Genomic DNA, 17664 nt, shown 5'->3' on the forward strand with positions numbered 1-17664 from the left:
AAATAATAGGAAATATTTTTCTTCTATAATAATCTGTCAGCTTTGCTCTGCTGATGGGATTGTTCTAACCCCATCTTAATGTTCCATTCCTTCTTAGGGTTTTTCTTAAAATGGGTACCCTTCACATTCACATTGCAGCCAAGAGGAAGGAGAGGGTAGAAGGTGAGAGCAAGTGGCTTCATAATTGAGAAGATGACCCAGAAGTTGCACACATCACTTCCCTGGAATTGTGTCAATGGAGGCCAGGCTAGGAAATGTAATTTGCAGCATGGTAGCCCTATGCTTAGTTAAAACTTGGGGCAGAAGATGGAATGGCTATTGGTGAGCTGTTAGTCTCCACCACAATGGCTTCTCTGGCAGTATCACATGAATGAAAGAGTGTTATTTCTAATAAAAGTGGTACATCTGGAAAGAAAAAAAATCAGTACAATCTTTCATTAGACTAGAGGCTTACGAGAAATCTTTCCTTGATTCTTTGTACATTACTGTACTTACCACATTTCATAATTATATATTTATCTGTAGTCCCTGATTAGTTTTGAAGCTTTTTAAATGCATGAATTACATTTCATTTGTGTATTTGTATTCCTGTTTATCTATTTCCTTATCATTTCTCTCTGCTTCCTACTTATTTACAAAGTCAGTACCTAGTACAGTTCTTGGTACATGGTAAACACCCAAGAAATGCTCTTTGAATAAATGAATTGATTCATCTTCTGTTGGAAAAGGTCAATATTATTTTTTTAGCTATCTACAGTCTGATTTTTCCATCTAATTCATGACTTTGCTGGCCATTTTTCTATCCACAGTATTTTCTTTATTGCATTCTTTACATCTTTGTTTCTTAAAGTGTAGATCAGAGGGTTAAGGCTGGGTGTAAAAGAGAGTAAGGAACTTCCCCTCATCTTGGGAGGTGCTAGTCTGTGGCTTCATGTACATATAAATGATTGTTCCATAAAACAGAGTTACTACTGTGAGATGGGAACCACATGTATTAAGGATCTTTTGCCATCTTGCTGCTGACTTGATCCTCATGACAGCTTGAGTGATGACTCCATATGAGATCAGAATTAGTGATAGAGGTATCAGAAGAAATACCACTCCAAGAGCAAAGACAACAACCTCAATTACTTTTGAATAGACACAAGCCATCTTGATCAATGCTGGCAATTCACAGAAAAAATTATCCATCTTCCGGTGCCCACATCTTGGCAACTTCAAAGTCAAAGAGCAAAGAATTAAGGCACTGCCAAGACCACCTAACCAGGCAGTCAACACCATCTTCTGGCAAAGCTGAGGGTGCATTATTACTGTGTAGTGAAGGGGTTGACAGACAGCAGCATAGCGGTCATAAGCCATCACAGCCAAGAGAAGACATTCTGTGGCTCCCAAGTCAAGGGCAAAGAAGAATTGGAGCACACACCCTCCATGTGTAATAGACTTTTTTGGACCCCATAGATTTATCAGCATCTGGGGGATAATGCTAGTTGTATAACAGAGGTCCAAAAAAGACAAATTGGATAAGAAGAAATACATGGGAGTATGGAGTTGGGGGTCTAGGCAAGATACAAGAATGATAGTTGTGTTTCCTACCAGAGTTACAATATAGAAGATGAAGACAACCACAGAGATGATGCGTTCTAATTGGGGCTGATCAGAAAAGCCCAGGAGGATGAAATCTGTTCTGGAACTTCCATTGCTGGTCTCCATTGCTCCTTATGAAAAGCTAGGAGGCAATACCATAGCAACAAAAAATAGCATCAGCCTTAGCTTGAACTAAAAGTCTCCAAAGTTTGTCATGAATATCCAAAGCTCACTTATTTGCATGTTTTCTCCTATTTTGGAACACCTCTTAACATAAGAGGTGTACATTTCCCCAAATCTCTACATATGTAATCATATCCAGAGTGTTTTTTTTTTTTTTGGGCCACACCACATGGCTTGCGGGATCTTAGTTCCTCAACCACAGATGGAACCCATGCCTCTGGCAGTGAAAGCCTGGAATCCTAACTACTAGACCGCCAGGGAATTCCCCGGATTGTTTATAAAAATAATATGTCAGACCCAATCATACTGAATTGTGAATCACTGAAAGGGCTTAATATTCTGTGTCGCTCATGGTTTTATGTATTTTGATTAAGTAATAAATCCATAAAGTTAATTATATAATTTTATGAGTGGGTTATATTTTGAGGAGTTGTTCCTCCTTGAAACTATGACATAAACATCACTTGATCACACGAATATTTCTCTTGCAAAGCTGTTGAGCTTGAGGTAAAAGTTAAATAACACTATTCTGGGATAAGCTCCACCATTTGCTAACAGAATCACTTTCCATATTCACTTCCAAGTGTCTACATCTCAGCCTTTATAATCGTAATCATCACAACCAGCCTCCTCCTCCTCTTTTTCCTCCTCTTCAACATTACAGACACTGTTGTTCTTGTATCAGTTTTGATATTCTCTACTGTCCTTTTTTTGTGCATGTGTTTTTGAGGTCAGGAAAAAAATCCTTCTTGTTATTAACCTTTATTTACAAGTACAGAGGCTGTATATTTCTTTGAATACCTTTTATGAATCACATTACATCACCTAAGTAGTCTTATTGATTTGTTGCAGAGTTAAAAGTTGAACTAATTCCAGAAACTTTTGGTCACCACATACACATAGCAACAATCTGTGTTACCTTCTAGCGACTTGGGCATTCAGCAAAATTAACAAGGCAGTTAATTCAAACAAAAAGCAGTTTATTACACAGTCAATGAGTTGTTTTTCCCTCAAGGAATTTACTAATTACATGAGTTTATCCTCTGGTTGCTTTGGAACTCTATAGGAAATACTATCACCTAATTTCAACTCTAAAAGAATACAGGTAAGGGATAAAATTACATCAGTCTTACTATTTCTGAATACTGTATCATATTATTAAACAGATGGAGTGTTTAATTACTGAATTAGTTTATGAATTTTCTTAATGCATATAATCTCTTGACTGTGAACTTCAGACCTAAGGTACTTTACATTTATAGTGTCTTTGGGGCCAAGGAATAATAACCTATTTGTTGCAGTTGTAGTAAAACAAGGTGAAGATAAATTACCTACAGTATATCATTGTTACACGCATTTTAGTTAGATTATTATAGTGTTATAATCTTGAAGAAAGAACTGTTATTACCAGGTAGTATGAGATAGAGATGTAATTTTTCTCAATACAAAATCAAAATTTAATTTAATTAATGAGTGTCCAGTTTTTATGGAGTAGATGTCAGCTAAGTTAAGCATAGTGCTTAAGAGCACAGGTTCCTGACTCAGAATGCTTGGAATCAAATCCCAGCTTCACCACTTGGAAGCAATGTGTCCTTGGGCAATTTATTTAACCTGTCTGTATATTAGGTTCTCTGTGTGTTAAGTGAAGGGAGGTTGTGAGGGTTAATATTTGTGAAAACACTTGGAACTGTGCTTGGTTCATATTTAATTTTAAAAATGAAAAACTATATTCACCTACCCACGAATCATTATTACTCTATCTATCCCTTATTCCCTTCATTTTTCACACTGGTGATTCACCATGATGGTCTAGAGGTAAACTGGAATGCTTAAACATTTTTTTGGCATAGTTTTTTAAGTGCACAAGCATACTTATATACACAAAATTGCTCACAAACACAATGTACAGATTGAACTGATAAGCCTCAAGAGGGAGGAGAGGACTTGAGCTTCCAAAATGCCTTGATTACAAAATGCGCTTGGCTTTTTGAACACTTTGGATTGGGATGGTGTTGAGAATTAAAAGGCCATAGAATATTAGAGTTGAGTTGAACCTTGGAAGCAATGAATTCAGCCTTCTGCCCTGCATAGGGAATCCTTGCACAGAATATTTATACATAACTCCTATTTTCATAACTTCAGTGACAGGAGAGTCAGTTGCACATGAAGCAGCCTTTTTCTTTTAGTCAGAGTCTCTTACTTACTTCTTATGTTGAACTCAAAGATGCCTCTTTGTAACATCCAGGCTCTGGCTCTTTTTCTTTGTTCTGGAAATAAATACAGAATAAGTCAACTTGACATGACTTCATAAAAAATAGTTTTGTTATAAAATAGAACATGGATACAGAAAAAAAAGTAAAAGCTTGATGAGCTAAGGTGAATATTCTCGTAACTGACACCCAGGTCAAGAAATAAAATGCTGCCAGCCACCCCAGGAGCTTCTCTTTGTGCCTCATCCTTATCATAACCCTTCTTTGTTCCTGTCCTCCAAAGTATCCACTATCCTGATGTTTATAGTAATCACTTCGCTGTCTTTTTTTTTTTGGGAATCCTGCCTCAGTAGGAAATGTGATCAACTCCCATTATTTCCATTTCCAAGGAGTATTTGTGGAAGTCAGATAATTGGATTGCATTTTTTTTTTTTTTTTTTTTTTTTTTTTACTTCGCTGTCTTTTAATAGTTTAGTTACTCAGATGTGCCTCTCTAGACACTATTGTTTAGTTTTACTCATTAAAATTTTTTTGTATGTCTTTTAAGTCTCATTTAATATTAATCTATTAATAAATATACACTTAGATTTATGTTCCCAGACTAAACACATAGATCACTGTGTGATCTTTAATTACTATGCTTTTCTTGTTGCTATCCATTGGATGTACCGTGGTTTATCAAATGCCTCAGATTAGTGAGTTTAGAAGTGAACACAGTACTGCAGGTGTGCTACCCTATTGAAGAGAATAGCGAAAATCTATGATGTAGATACATTTTCTAAAATATATGTTAGCTATGTTTAGCAGGTGAAAAACGTTACTGGCTCAATTTAAGCTTTGGATTACAGAAGGCCTCTTGTTAGAAGTGCTGTCAAGCCAGGAATTATACTTTTTGTAATTTAATCTTGTGAAGCCAAATATGAGACTTTTCATTTTATGCTTTTTAGCATTTTCCATGTTGGTTTAAGCCTTCAAGTCTCAAATTTTAGATATTGTTTTAAATGTAAAAGTCAACATGATATAAAAAAGAGACTTAGAACATGAGCCGAAGAAATAGATGTTAAAAAGAGGCATGCCATATTTTAATTAAAACTCACTTTTTCATTTTTTTCATAGTATGAACTTCAGTTTCTAATAATGTAGCATGATTTTACATTTTACTTTCTTCAGTGAAATTTAAGACAAATGAATCAGACATATTTAAATATAACTTGAGTGTACACAGTGATATGGAGAGATAACTAGAAACATAAAATTTCACAGTTGTGTAAAATTTTTTTTAAAAAATGAAAAGATATTAAATGGATCTCTTATGAATTATAAAGTAAGAAGTATACTGCTATAGCTATACAAAGCCAAAGCAGAAAAATAAAATATAAAAATAAAGACCCCAGACTCTAGAGTCAGACCATCAGGGATGCTATTAGAACATACCCCAGCTACTTTCTCACTGTGTGAACCAGAGCAAACTAATTAGCTTCTTTAAGCCTGAGTTTCCTCATCTATAAAGTAGTTATTCCAGTAGCACCTGGATTAAATGATATATTAAATATAAAATGTTTAGTAAGTGCTTGGCCCATAGAGAGCATTTAGTAACTTAAAAAATCCACTAACTGCTCCTGTTGAAATTTAATATAATTTTCATTCCTGAGAGGACATAAGTATATTGGTATTTATTTATATCTCACATACCTTTCACATTTTTGCTTTCATGTTAGACTGAAGTCTAACATCTATACATCTAGGACCCTTTTTCATTCCATGTCTTCTGTTGGAGATAGTAGGGTATACTTACCAGAAGACAAAAATATTAGAACATATTTGTGCTTTCGTGAGGGAAGAATTCACAGCTGTCATGATCTTATGTAGTCCAGATGTACCTGTGTGCCCATTATGATGATCGTTCATTTCACTGATAATTCATAAAAATTGTTTGGCAAGTTACTGAGTCTATGAAATATTGAAATAGCCACCAGTTTCTTATACTAACATCACAATCACATTCATGTTTAAATTCAACAGCTGAACTGAGATTTAATAGAAGTCTCTAATGTGGTTGATGGAGAAAAACTAGATGTGGGACTGGTGGAAGAGCTGAAGAATTAGGTTTTTTTAAATGTATTTTTGATAGAATATTTGTAGTCTTTTAGTGTATACTCTTGTTAAACACATTTGTAGATAGACTTCTGTCTAGTTAAACAAAGAGAGTGCTATGTTGGTCTATGTGTACTACAAGAATCATAATGATGTAGCAGGGAAATATTTATATATGACTTTAAAGGCCACTATGTTGAGATGGTTTAGACCTTGGGGACTGGTGCCCCACAGAGGTGATTAACAAATCTTTGACTACAGTCAGAGGCTTATCCAAACAACAACTTTATGAAAAGTTCCCTTAAGACATTATGTTCTATTTTCTATTTAGATTTCTTCCATGGAAATTAATTTCAGAGATAAATTTATGTATTATATTAAATTTAATATTGAATATTATAAATATAATGTAAGCCATATCTATAAGAGTAAACATATTTAATTGGAATTTGGTTTATTCAACAGGTGAGATATTAATCAAGTTGGAGAAATATAGGCAATTATCTAAGATGTTGTGTCTACAGGAAATTATTTTATTAAAAAATTATGGAATAATTATAATTCTAGGTTCATAAGCCATTATCATCATTGTTCCATTTTCAGTGAATTAAAAATAATATTGGGTTGACCAAAAAGTTCATTCATTTTTTTCTGTAAGATGGCTCTAGCGCCTTAGTTGTCTTTACCTTCATTCAAAACAATTTTGTTAGATTGTATGTGACAGCTGTCATCTCAGTGTGCATTTAAAAAAAAACTTATGAAAATTGTTGAATTTTTGTGTAGCCATTTTAATATTGAAGATGGAAGAAAACAACAACATTTTCAGCATACTATGCTTTATTATTTCAAGAAAGGTAAAAACGCCACTGAAAAAAGATTTGTGCAGTGTATGGAGAAGGTGCTGTGACTGATCGAACATGTCAAAAGTGGTTTGTGAAGTTTTGTGGGGGAGATTTTTCGCTGAATGATGCTCCATGGTCAGGTAGACCAGTGGAAGTTGATATCGATCAAATTGAGACATTAATTGAGAACAGTCAACGTTATACCAACATGGGAGATAGCTGACATACTCAAATATCCAAGTCAAGCATTGAAAATCATTTGCACCAGCTTGGTTATGTTAATCACTTTGATGTTCAGGCTCCACATAAGTTAAGTGAAAAGAAAAACCCTTCTTGACTGTATTTCTGCGTGTGATTCTCTACTTAAATGTAATGAAAATGTTCCGTTTTTAAAACAAATTGTGACAGGCGATGAAAAGTGGACACTGTACAATAATGTGGAATGGAAGAGATTGTGGGGCAAGCGAAACGAACCACCATCAACCACACCAAAGGCTGGTCTTCATCCAAAGAAGGTGACTTTGTGTACATGGTGGGATTGAAAGGGAGTTCTCTATCATGAGCTACTTCCGGAAAACCAAACAATTAATTCCAGCAAGTACTGTTCCCCGTTAGACCAACTGAAAGTAGCACTCAAAGAAAAGCATTTAGAAAATGCATAATCTTCCATCAGGATAACACAAGACTGCATGTTTCTTTGATGACCAGGCAAAAACTGTTACAGCTTGGCTGGGAAGTTCTGATTCTTCTGCTGTATTCACCAGACATTGCACCTTTGGATTTCCATTTATTTCGGTCTTTACAAAATTCTCTTAATGGAAAAAATTTCAGTTCCCTGGGAGACTGTAAAAGGCACCTGGAACAATTCTTTGCTCAAAAAGATAAAAAGTTTTGGGAAGGTGGAATTATGAAGTTGCCTGAAAAATGGCAGAAGCTAGTGGAACAAAATGGTGAATACATTTTTCAATAAAGTTCTTGGTGAAAATGAAATATGTGTCTTTTATTTTTTACTTAAAAACCAAAAGAACTTTTTGGCCCACCCAATACTGCGAACACCTTCCAGCCTGCCACTCTGTTCAAGAACTGGAAACGTACTAATAGCTGAGTGCTACCTATATGCCTTTACACTGTCCCATCTTCCTGCCTGACCCCCAGGGGAATCATGATCTTGAATTTTGTATTCATCACATACTTACATTAGGATATAATTTATATGTTAACACATACATATGTGAATGTCTAAATAGCATGCCTTTTTTTTATGTGCAACTTTGCAGAATTTGTCTATTAGTTTTAACACTTTTTTGATTAGGTCTTTAGGATTTTCTATGTAGAAAATCATGTCATCTGCAGAGACAATTTTACTTCTCCCTTTCTGATTTGAATGCCTTTCATTTGTTTTCCTTTCCTAATTACTCTGGCTAGGACTTCCACTACTATATTGAATAGAAGTGGCAAGAGTGACCATTCTTGTCTTGCTCCTGATCTTAGAGGAAAAGCTTTCAACCTTTTACCATTGAGTATGATGTTTGCCTTGGGCTTGTCATATATGGCCTTTCTTATGTTGCGGTATGTTCCTTCTGTGCCAGTTTTTGCTTAGAGTTTTTACTGTGAATGTATAGTGAATCTTGTCAAATGCTTTTTCTGCATCTATTGAGATTACCATATAATATTTATCTTTTACTTTATTAATGTGATGTGTCACATTTATTCATTCAGGAATATTGAACCATCCTGTATCTCAGGGGTAAATTCCACTTGATCATGGTGTATGATCCTTTTAATGTCCTGTTGAATTTGGCTTGGTAGTATTTTTTTGAGAATTTTTCATCTGTATTCATCATATATTCATCAGGGATATTGGCCTGTAGTTTTCTTTTCTTGTAGTGTCCTTATCTGGCTTTGGTATCAGGGTAATGCTGTCCTTATCAAATAAGTTGGGAGTTTTTTTTCCTCTTCAGTTTTTTGGAAGAGTTTGAGAAGAACTGGTATTAATTCTACTTTAAATGATTGGGAGAATTCACCAATGAAGCCATCTGTCCTACACTTTTCTTTCTTGGAAGGTTTTGATTACTGATTCAATTTCTTTACTAGTAATTGGTCTGTTTAGATTTTCTACCAATATTTCTTCATGATTCAATCTTGGTAGGTTGTATGTTTTTAGGAATTTACCATTTCTTCTAAGTTGTCCAATTTATTGTTGTAGTCTTTTATGATCCTTTGTATTTTATGTGGTATCAGTTGTAATGCCTTTTTCACTTATAATTTTATTTATTTTTGAATTCTGTCTTTTTTTCCTGGTGGAGTCTGCAAAGCATATAGTAGGAACTGCATCCTTTTGTTACCCTCCAAGAGCCCTAGCTGCTGTTTTTTCAGACCCTTCCTTCCCCATGGTCTCTAGTCCCTGTTCCCCACCCCCGCCAAGTCTTGCAGCACATCTCAGTATACTGAATGGGGTGAGAAAGAAGTTGGTTTATTTGGCAATGTCCTGCACAGCTAGGGGAGCAGGTTGCTCACTCAGATGCTCTCACTTTCTCACAAAGGAGAAATCACAGGCTAAGGAAGTCTCCCCTGGCACTGAGCTGTGATACCTTGGAGGAGAGATGGCAGGTAGTAAAGTAAAACTGTTCTTCTTACCATCATCAATGCGTCCAGTCTTGGATTTGTTTCTGTTCCAACTGTGTGCTGGTACTTCTCCACTGGACTACCAGAGTTTCACAAAGGCACGGTTGTCTGTCAGTGATTGTCAAAATCAGTGTTCTTTGGGGGAAAGATGGTAGAATACTCCTACAAGTAGTCTCCCCTTATTCACAGTTTTGCTTTCTATGGTTTCTGTTACCTGTAGTCAACCATGGTCCAAAAGTATTAAATGGAAAATTCCAGAAATAATTCATAAGTTTAAAATTGTGTGCCATTCTGAGTAGTGTGATGAAATCTTGCACTGACCTGCTCTGTCCCACCCGGGACATGAATTATCCCTTTGTCCAGCTTATCCACTCTGTCTATGCTACCTGCCTGTTAGTCACTTAGTAGCCATCTCAGTTATCAGATCAACTGTTGTGGTGTCTCAGAGCTTCTGTTCAGTGGTTCTTATTTTAGTTAATATGGGCTCCAAAGCACAAGAGTAGTGGCAAGAATAGTAATTTTCCATTTAATACTTTGGACCATGGTTGACTACGGGTAACAAACCACAGAAGGCAAAACTGTGGATAAGGGGAGGCTACTTGTAGGAGTTTTCTACCACCTTTCCCCCAAAGAACACTGATTTTGACAATCACGCTGGCAATTAGAATATACTGAAAAACAAAGCTGTAAAGTCCTTTAAGTGAAAAAGTGAAAGTTCTTAATTGTTCCATATTATTAGATAGTTGTCAATCTCTTATAGTGCTTAATTTATAAATTAAGCTTTATCATAGGTATGTATAGGAAAAAACATAATATATATATAGGATTTAGTACTATTTGCAGTTTCAGACATCCATGGCGGGTCTTGGAATGTAACCCTCATGGATAAGGGTGGACTATTATATGAGGGTGAGTCAAAAATTATCCACACTCTGGTTATATTAAAACTTCTGTTGGCTGCACTGTCTTACCAACGCTTTCCATTTAAGGCTACTGTCTCCCCAATCACTGCTGTGCAGGTGTGAATGTATTACATCAGTTCATTTGTAACTGAGGTGCGAGCAAAAATGGATGCCCCACTTGTGATTTGCACGAAAGAAGAGCAGCATGCAGTGATTTGTTTTTTGTGGTCTGAGGATGTACCTGGTGCTGTTATTTATCGAAGACTTTGTGTGCAGTATGGAGAAATTGTTTTGTCGTGAAGAAGCATGTATGAATGGATAGAGAAGTTCAAGGAAGGTTGCACAAGTGTTAGCCATCAAGAAGGAGCCAGAGGCCCGTCCATGTGAAGACTTGAAGACAGTGGTGCATTTGTGGCTCACAGCTCAGCCTAAAACACTTTTTAATGAGGGAATACAAAAGCTTGTTGACAGGTGGACAAAGTGTATTGAAAAGCAAGGAGATTGTGCCAAAAAATGATGTATTTATCTTTTCTAAAAGTTAACTAAAATAAATTCTACACCCGGAGTGTGTTAAGTTTTGACTCATCCTTGTATTTTGCTCTTTTGATGATGTCACTGTTATGGTTCCAAGCTTTAAAAGTTTCCATTATAATTTATTCTTTCACCCATGAGTTTTAATCCACAAATATGTGAAATTTTATCCTTATTATCTTTAAAACTTAATTTGGTCAGAGGACACTTTTTTTTTTTTTTGGCTGCGCTGCATGGCTTACAAGATCTTAGCTCTGCCACCACGGATTGAACTCGGCTCCTGCAGTGAAAGCACCAAGTCCTAACCCCTAGACCTCTAGGGAAGTTCCTCAGAGGACACAGTTTAAAGAATTGATTATATATATTGTAGAGTATAGAACATGCTCAAAAATTTAAAAATGTACCATGTGTACTTGAGAAAAATGTATAAGGATCATATACCCTTACATTAAGCTTATTAATTGCTGTTCTAATATTCTGTATCTTTGTTTATGGAGTTTGTGTGATCTATAATAACTAATAGAAGTGAACTGAAATTATATACCATGATGATATATTTGTCAATTGATCCTTATAATTCTATTAACATTTAAAATATATTTAAAGGGTTTTTTGAAAGTACAGTTTCAGTCTGAGTCCAGTCACCTAAGAAATGTAAGTTATGTAAATGAAGAGAGTAAAAATATATTTTAAACAGATTTGGGAAGACTTAGAAAGAAAAAGAAACACTGAAATGGCTGACATAGTAACTGCAGGAACTAGCTTCCACCCCAGGGCTGGTAATACAAAGGGAAGAGAATCCAAATGCTTCAGGTGGGATTTGCAGACCTGAGACTCAGACTACCAAATGGAGGTCTCCACTTGGTTGTGGCTAGTGCCTCTGGAGCATTGAGGATTGGGTGCTGCTTTGTTGATGCTGGCAACTTTGAAGAGGTACACTGGCTTTAGGATTACTAAAGTTATTGGAGCCTGGAACCAATTGCTGCTTCTGGGTTAAGTACTGTTACTGGGGTAATAAAGGAACAAAAACAAAAGAGTAATAAGAAAGTTTCTTCTTGCCTTGTCCTGCCCCCTTTTTAAAAAATATATGCTGTATAGTACAGCTATTTTATTTTACATCATGATGTTAAAGCATGCTATACTAGTCTTCCTTAATAGGCAGGACCAGGAGGTGTTATGGGAATGAAGTGAATGTCTATTGACTATTCACTAGCCTCCAAAAGATATAACTTTTAAATGTGGTATAAACATAATAAAACCATGTTCCATGCCTGTATGATTTTAGTATTTTTCTTATAGGAATTTGCATGTCTTTTCTAGCCACAACTAGATAAATTCAGGAAGGAACAGTATCCAACCATGACAGGTGTGGATTGTGGACCAGAGAGTCTGGCTAATCTCTCACTGCAGTGGCTCATTGACTACTGAGTATGTTCCCTTTGTTGTTTGTATTAACCCACTGAACATCCACAGAATGTCCTGCCTTTTAATATCTCTTTGTGTGTCTCTGGTAGAATGTAACTGACTAGAAGCCATCTTGCAAAGAAAAAATGTAGTTTTAGATTACTAAATCTGAAACTGCAGAGCAGGATATAGAACAGTAGGTTTAGAGTTGAAAGTTTAATTTGTAGCACAATCCAGCTGTGTATCCACTTTAATATCCAGCTCATCTTTAGTTTCTCAGCATCCATACATACCCTTGTGCACATATATGAACATTTTCAAACTAGCATAACAACTTTATGCTTCCGCCTAACAAGATATAGCTATTGTTCAGGCTTTCATTCTCTCCCCAAAAAGAGGAGACAAAAAGTTCTGACAGTCATTTTTTTCATTTATGGGAATTTTAACTACTTTTCTGTTTCAGGCACAGACCATCCTGAATAAGCAATAACCTAAGACTGTGGCTTGCTTTTTTAATTCCTTAGTGGTGTCTTTTGAAATGACAAAGTTTTAACTTTAAAAAGTTCAATACATGAATTTTTCTTTTATGATTAGTCTTTACCTACTCTAAGGTTATGGAGATATTCTTCTATATTTTATTCTAGAAGTTTTATAATTTTAGCTTTTAGTTTAGTTTGATGATTTATTTCAAGTTAATTTTTCTGTATGGTATAAGATAGAAGTTGAACTTCAACATTTTCCATAAAATATCCAGCAATTTCAGCACCATTTGTTGGAAGATTATCTTTTCCTTATTAAATTTTGGCACCTTTGTAAAAAATCAGTTGACCCTATACATCTATTTCTGGGCTCTCTATTGACCTATTTATCTATGCTTAGGCCAACATTGCACTGTCCTGATTGCTGTAGTTTTATAACAAATCTAGGAATCAGGTGACGTAATTCCTCTAATTCTCTTCTCTTTTAAGATGGTTTAGGGATATTGTAGGTGTTTGTGTTTCCATGTCAGTTTTACAAACAGCTGGTCAATTTCTTAAAAAAATCTGGTTGGTATATTAGTTTCCTATTGCTCCTGTTTATAAACTACTAAATACTTAGTGTCTTTAAATAATACAAATTTATATCTTACATTTTTGGAGATTGGAAGCCCAAAATGGGTGTCTCTGAGATAAATGCAAGATATTGGTAGGGTTGCATTATTTTCTGGAGGCTCTAGGGAGAATTCATTTTCTTGCCTTTTCCAGTTTCTAGGGGCTGCCATGTTCATTGGCTCATGGCCCCCTTCCCTCTTCAAGCTAGGAATGGGCAGTCTAGTCTTTCTCACATTGATTACTCTGACATTGACTCTTCTGCCTCCTTTTTCCTTCGTTTAAGGATGCTTGTGATTGCATTGGGACCATGCAGATAATTCAGAATAATCTCCGTATTTTAAGGTTATCAGATTAGCAGCCTTAACTCCAGCTGATAAAATGTTTTCACCTTCTCAGAGGAACCTTTGCGTCTCAGATTATAATTTCCCGATTTTTCAGCCATTGATGCTATACATTTAATTATAGATCAACAATTATATACTGATAACCTACTCTGTAACATGGAATTTAAAAAATTTCTTCCAAGTTAGAAAAATTGTCGGAGTCATCTAATGATACTTTCTGTAAAATCTGTGAGCAAATTTTTTATTCCCTTCAGTATCTCCAACATCTATTTTAGTAGTTGACACAAAATAGCGACTTTGCCTAATATTTGTTGAAGACTGTAATTACATACTTTCTAATATTAAAATAGTTATTTCTGAAACTGGTTATATATGTATATATATATTAGAATGTTTGTTTCTCACTTCATTATGACTAATTATTAGCAAGGAATTCATTGTTGTGACTAATTTTTTTAAAGAAATTTGATTGAGATATAACTGACATAATTTTTTAAAATACTTTTTTTGGACTCATATTTATTTGTTTGTTTGTTTATTTATTTATTTATTTATGGCCATGCCACACAGCTTGTGGGATCTTATTTCCTTCACCAGGGATTGAACTCAGGCCACAGCAGTGAAAGCACTGAGTCCTAACCACTAGACCACTAGGGGACTCCCACAACTAATTTTTATCAAGTACAATAAAAAGAAAAAAGTGTAGTAAAGGAATTTGACTAAACATTGAGGATCATTTTTAGAATTTATCAATTAATAGATTTCACTATTTTACTTAAAAACTATTTGGGTAAGGCATCACCTGAAGGTGTGTAATTCAGCTAATGAAGTTCATTTTGGCAAATTATAATTGTGTTTGTTTTCTATGATTAGCTATTAAGATGGAGTGGCACATGATTGTATTAACAACAGAAAGTCATTACATTAGTATTTTTATGCCAGGTGGATATCTATTTCAAAACTTCTTGGACTCAAGACTGCCACAGAGGAAATTGCAGTCTTTTTCATACCAGCTTAAATGCTGGCCTCCTTCAAGAGATAATTAACTTGATTGAAATTGTTATTTTTTGAAAACAAATATATTTCATAATTTTAAATGTAGACAAAATTTCCCCATGAAAAAAATTTCATCTACTTCAGCAATAGGTCTTTCAGATTATCTGAAATACCATAATAAAGTCCTAAGTAAATGACTTAGCATTTTACTTACCAACTGATTACTTTGAAAATGTCTATGGAAGTGCATTAATTTTATTTACTTATTTATTGGCCTGACCTGGGTCTTAGTTGCAGCATGTGGGATCTTTGATCTTCATTGTGGCATGTGGGATATTTAATTGTGGCATGCCAAGTCTTAGTTATTGCATGTGGGATCTAGTTCCACGACCAGGGATTGAACCCTGGTCCCCTGCATTGGAAGCGTGGAGTCCTAGCCACTGGACCACCAGGGAAGTCCCAGGAAGTACATTCATTAGAGTGCTCTCACTGAACTTGCCATTTTAGGTAAGAAAGTAAAAGTATCATTACAAAATAATAAAACTTTTAAATTTTAAATTTTAGAATGAATTAGTTATTTTAGAATTGACTAAGCAAATAACTCTATAGGAAAAAAAGTCATTTTTTTCCACCAGTGTATTTTATCCTGATTTTTATACCTATTCTTCCAATGGTATAAAAAAAGACTGTTCAGTAGTCACATATTATAAGTGAGTTCAAATGTACAGCATGATAGATTGGGAAACCATAATATAAGATACTTAGTTATTTTATACTAGTGTAGTTTCACCAGTAATTTTCAGAAAGGATTATTCATAAACATACATTACCACAAGAAATAACAACCTATAACCTATATCAAAGTTCAAACTAGTTTGAGTAAATTCTTCATTTATAGGGAAACAAGTGGCAGTTCATTTGAAGTGAGATATGGAGTATTTGAGACATCTTAAGGAAGAAGGGATGCTAAGATTTCACTGATAATAATTTATCCCAGTCTTCATAATTGAAGGTGACAATAGTAGAAAATCTTGTTATAAACTGAAGGAAGTACTTTTACTAGCTGATTCGTATGTAAACAGGAAGCATCAGTCTCTTATGATTTGTTATATTCACAACTCTAAAGTACTTTTAAAAAATCAGAGCAGTGTGGTTTTTTGGGAAAGTTAGGATACCGAAGTTAGGTAGATTTGTGTTTTAATCCTGCGTTTTCACTTAGAAGTATTACCTGAGCAAGTTAGTGAAATTTTTTGATCTCAGATTCTTTCCTGTAAAATGTAAGCATTGATGTCTGAGTTTCAAAGTTATTGTGCATATTAAATGAGATACTACATAAAAAGTGATACGTATTAATCAGTTATTATTAAACCTCCTATTTGATTGACATTTGTTCTGAATCCTGAATTCTTATAAAAAGCCATTTTAATGCCCCTTTAACATCTTTATTCCTCAGAGTATATATTAGTGGGTTAAGACTTGGGGTGATAATGGTGTAAAAGAGGGTAAGAAATTTATCCACTTCATGTGTGGAACCTTTTTTTGGCTGCAAGTACATGTAGATGGCACTGCCATAAAAGAGGCTGACCACAGTGAGGTGAGAGCCACAGGTGTTAAGCACCTTCTTCCATCCTCTGCCTGACCTGATCTTAGTCACAGCTTGAGTGATGATTCCATATGAGATGAGAATGAAAAATAGTGGCAAAAGAAGGTAAATTACTCCAAGTGTGTAAATGGTAACGTCCATTACTTTGGTGTACTCACAGGCTATCTTAAGAAAGGCAGGCATCTCACAAAAGAAGTTATCGACTCTGTGACCACATAGTGGCAGTGTAAAAGCAAAGGAGCTCATACTCAGGGCACCACACAGGCCAGTCAACCATGATGCTGCTACCATCTTCTTACAAAACTGAGGGTGCATGATAACCATGTAGTGCAGGGGCTGGCAGACTGCTGCATAGCGGTCATAGGCCATAATAGCTAATAGAAGGCATTCTGTTGCACCGAAGTCAAAGGCAAAGAAGAACTGTAGAATACAACCCACATAAGTAATCAATTTGTTTGGCCCCCACAGATTTATCAACATCTGGGGAACAATACTAGTTGTGTAACAGATGTCCAAAAATGAGAGGTTACTGAGGAAGAAGTACATGGGTGTCTGAAGTCGGCTGTCCAGAAAAGACATCAGGATAATTGCTGTGTTGTTTATGAGAGTCATGATATAGAAGAGCAAAACAGTCACAGAGATAATAGGCTCCAGTTGGGGTTGATCGGAAAAGCCCAGCAAAATGAAGTTACCATCTGAGCTGGCATTGGATATGTCCATTATCTTCACTTTTTTATATCTGTAGAAAAGGGTAATGAAGGAACCAGAAAGGGGAAACAACAGATTACAAAAATTTTATTGTTCACATAGACTCAGTATTGTGAAGGAGTAGTATTTCTTAACAAAAAGCTCACAAATTATGGAAAATGTCTTACTTGACCACTTTGTGTTCAGTTAAGCTGCATAAAGAACTGGGTTCCATCACTTGGTTAGCTAAAATGATCTATCACCCTATTGCCAGAACTGGAAATACCCACCTGTTTGTTTTGGGACTGTCCATTTTGTTTCAATTATCTGCAAACCAGTAGTTTTAATAATTATTACGTGATAGCATTTCAGTGCCTGGCACAGCAAATCCTTCTTTGTTACTGTTTTTTTTTTTTATAAAAATACCTTGATCTACCAAGCTGTCAGTTTTCCAAATAAATCTTGAAATCAATTTATTACAAGGCAAACAAAATATAGGAAGTTGTCTGAAATACCTGTATTTGTTTTTTTTTTTAGAGACAGATTTTTTTTTTATTCCATAGGCTAT

The 17664-nt window shown here is 35.2% G+C and overlaps 2 protein-coding genes across 2 annotated transcripts; both read right to left on the reverse strand.

Annotated features, from left to right (window-relative positions):
- Nucleotides 1–757: 757 nt before the first annotated feature.
- On the reverse strand, nucleotides 758–1710 carry LOC130831805 (olfactory receptor 2W1-like). The gene has a single exon (XM_057700211.1). It carries the CDS (start codon nucleotides 1708–1710, stop codon nucleotides 865–867), a length of 846 nt encoding a protein of 281 aa, XP_057556194.1. The 3' UTR covers nucleotides 758–864.
- Nucleotides 1711–16178: 14468 nt separating this feature from the next.
- Nucleotides 16179–17129, reverse strand: LOC130830827 (olfactory receptor 2J3-like). The gene has a single exon (XM_057698151.1). It carries the CDS (start codon nucleotides 17127–17129, stop codon nucleotides 16179–16181), a length of 951 nt encoding a protein of 316 aa, XP_057554134.1.
- Nucleotides 17130–17664: the final 535 nt, after the last annotated feature.

Source organism: Hippopotamus amphibius, chromosome 11, assembly GCF_030028045.1.
Source record: "Hippopotamus amphibius kiboko isolate mHipAmp2 chromosome 11, mHipAmp2.hap2, whole genome shotgun sequence".
Taxonomy (NCBI): Eukaryota; Metazoa; Chordata; class Mammalia; order Artiodactyla; family Hippopotamidae; genus Hippopotamus; species Hippopotamus amphibius.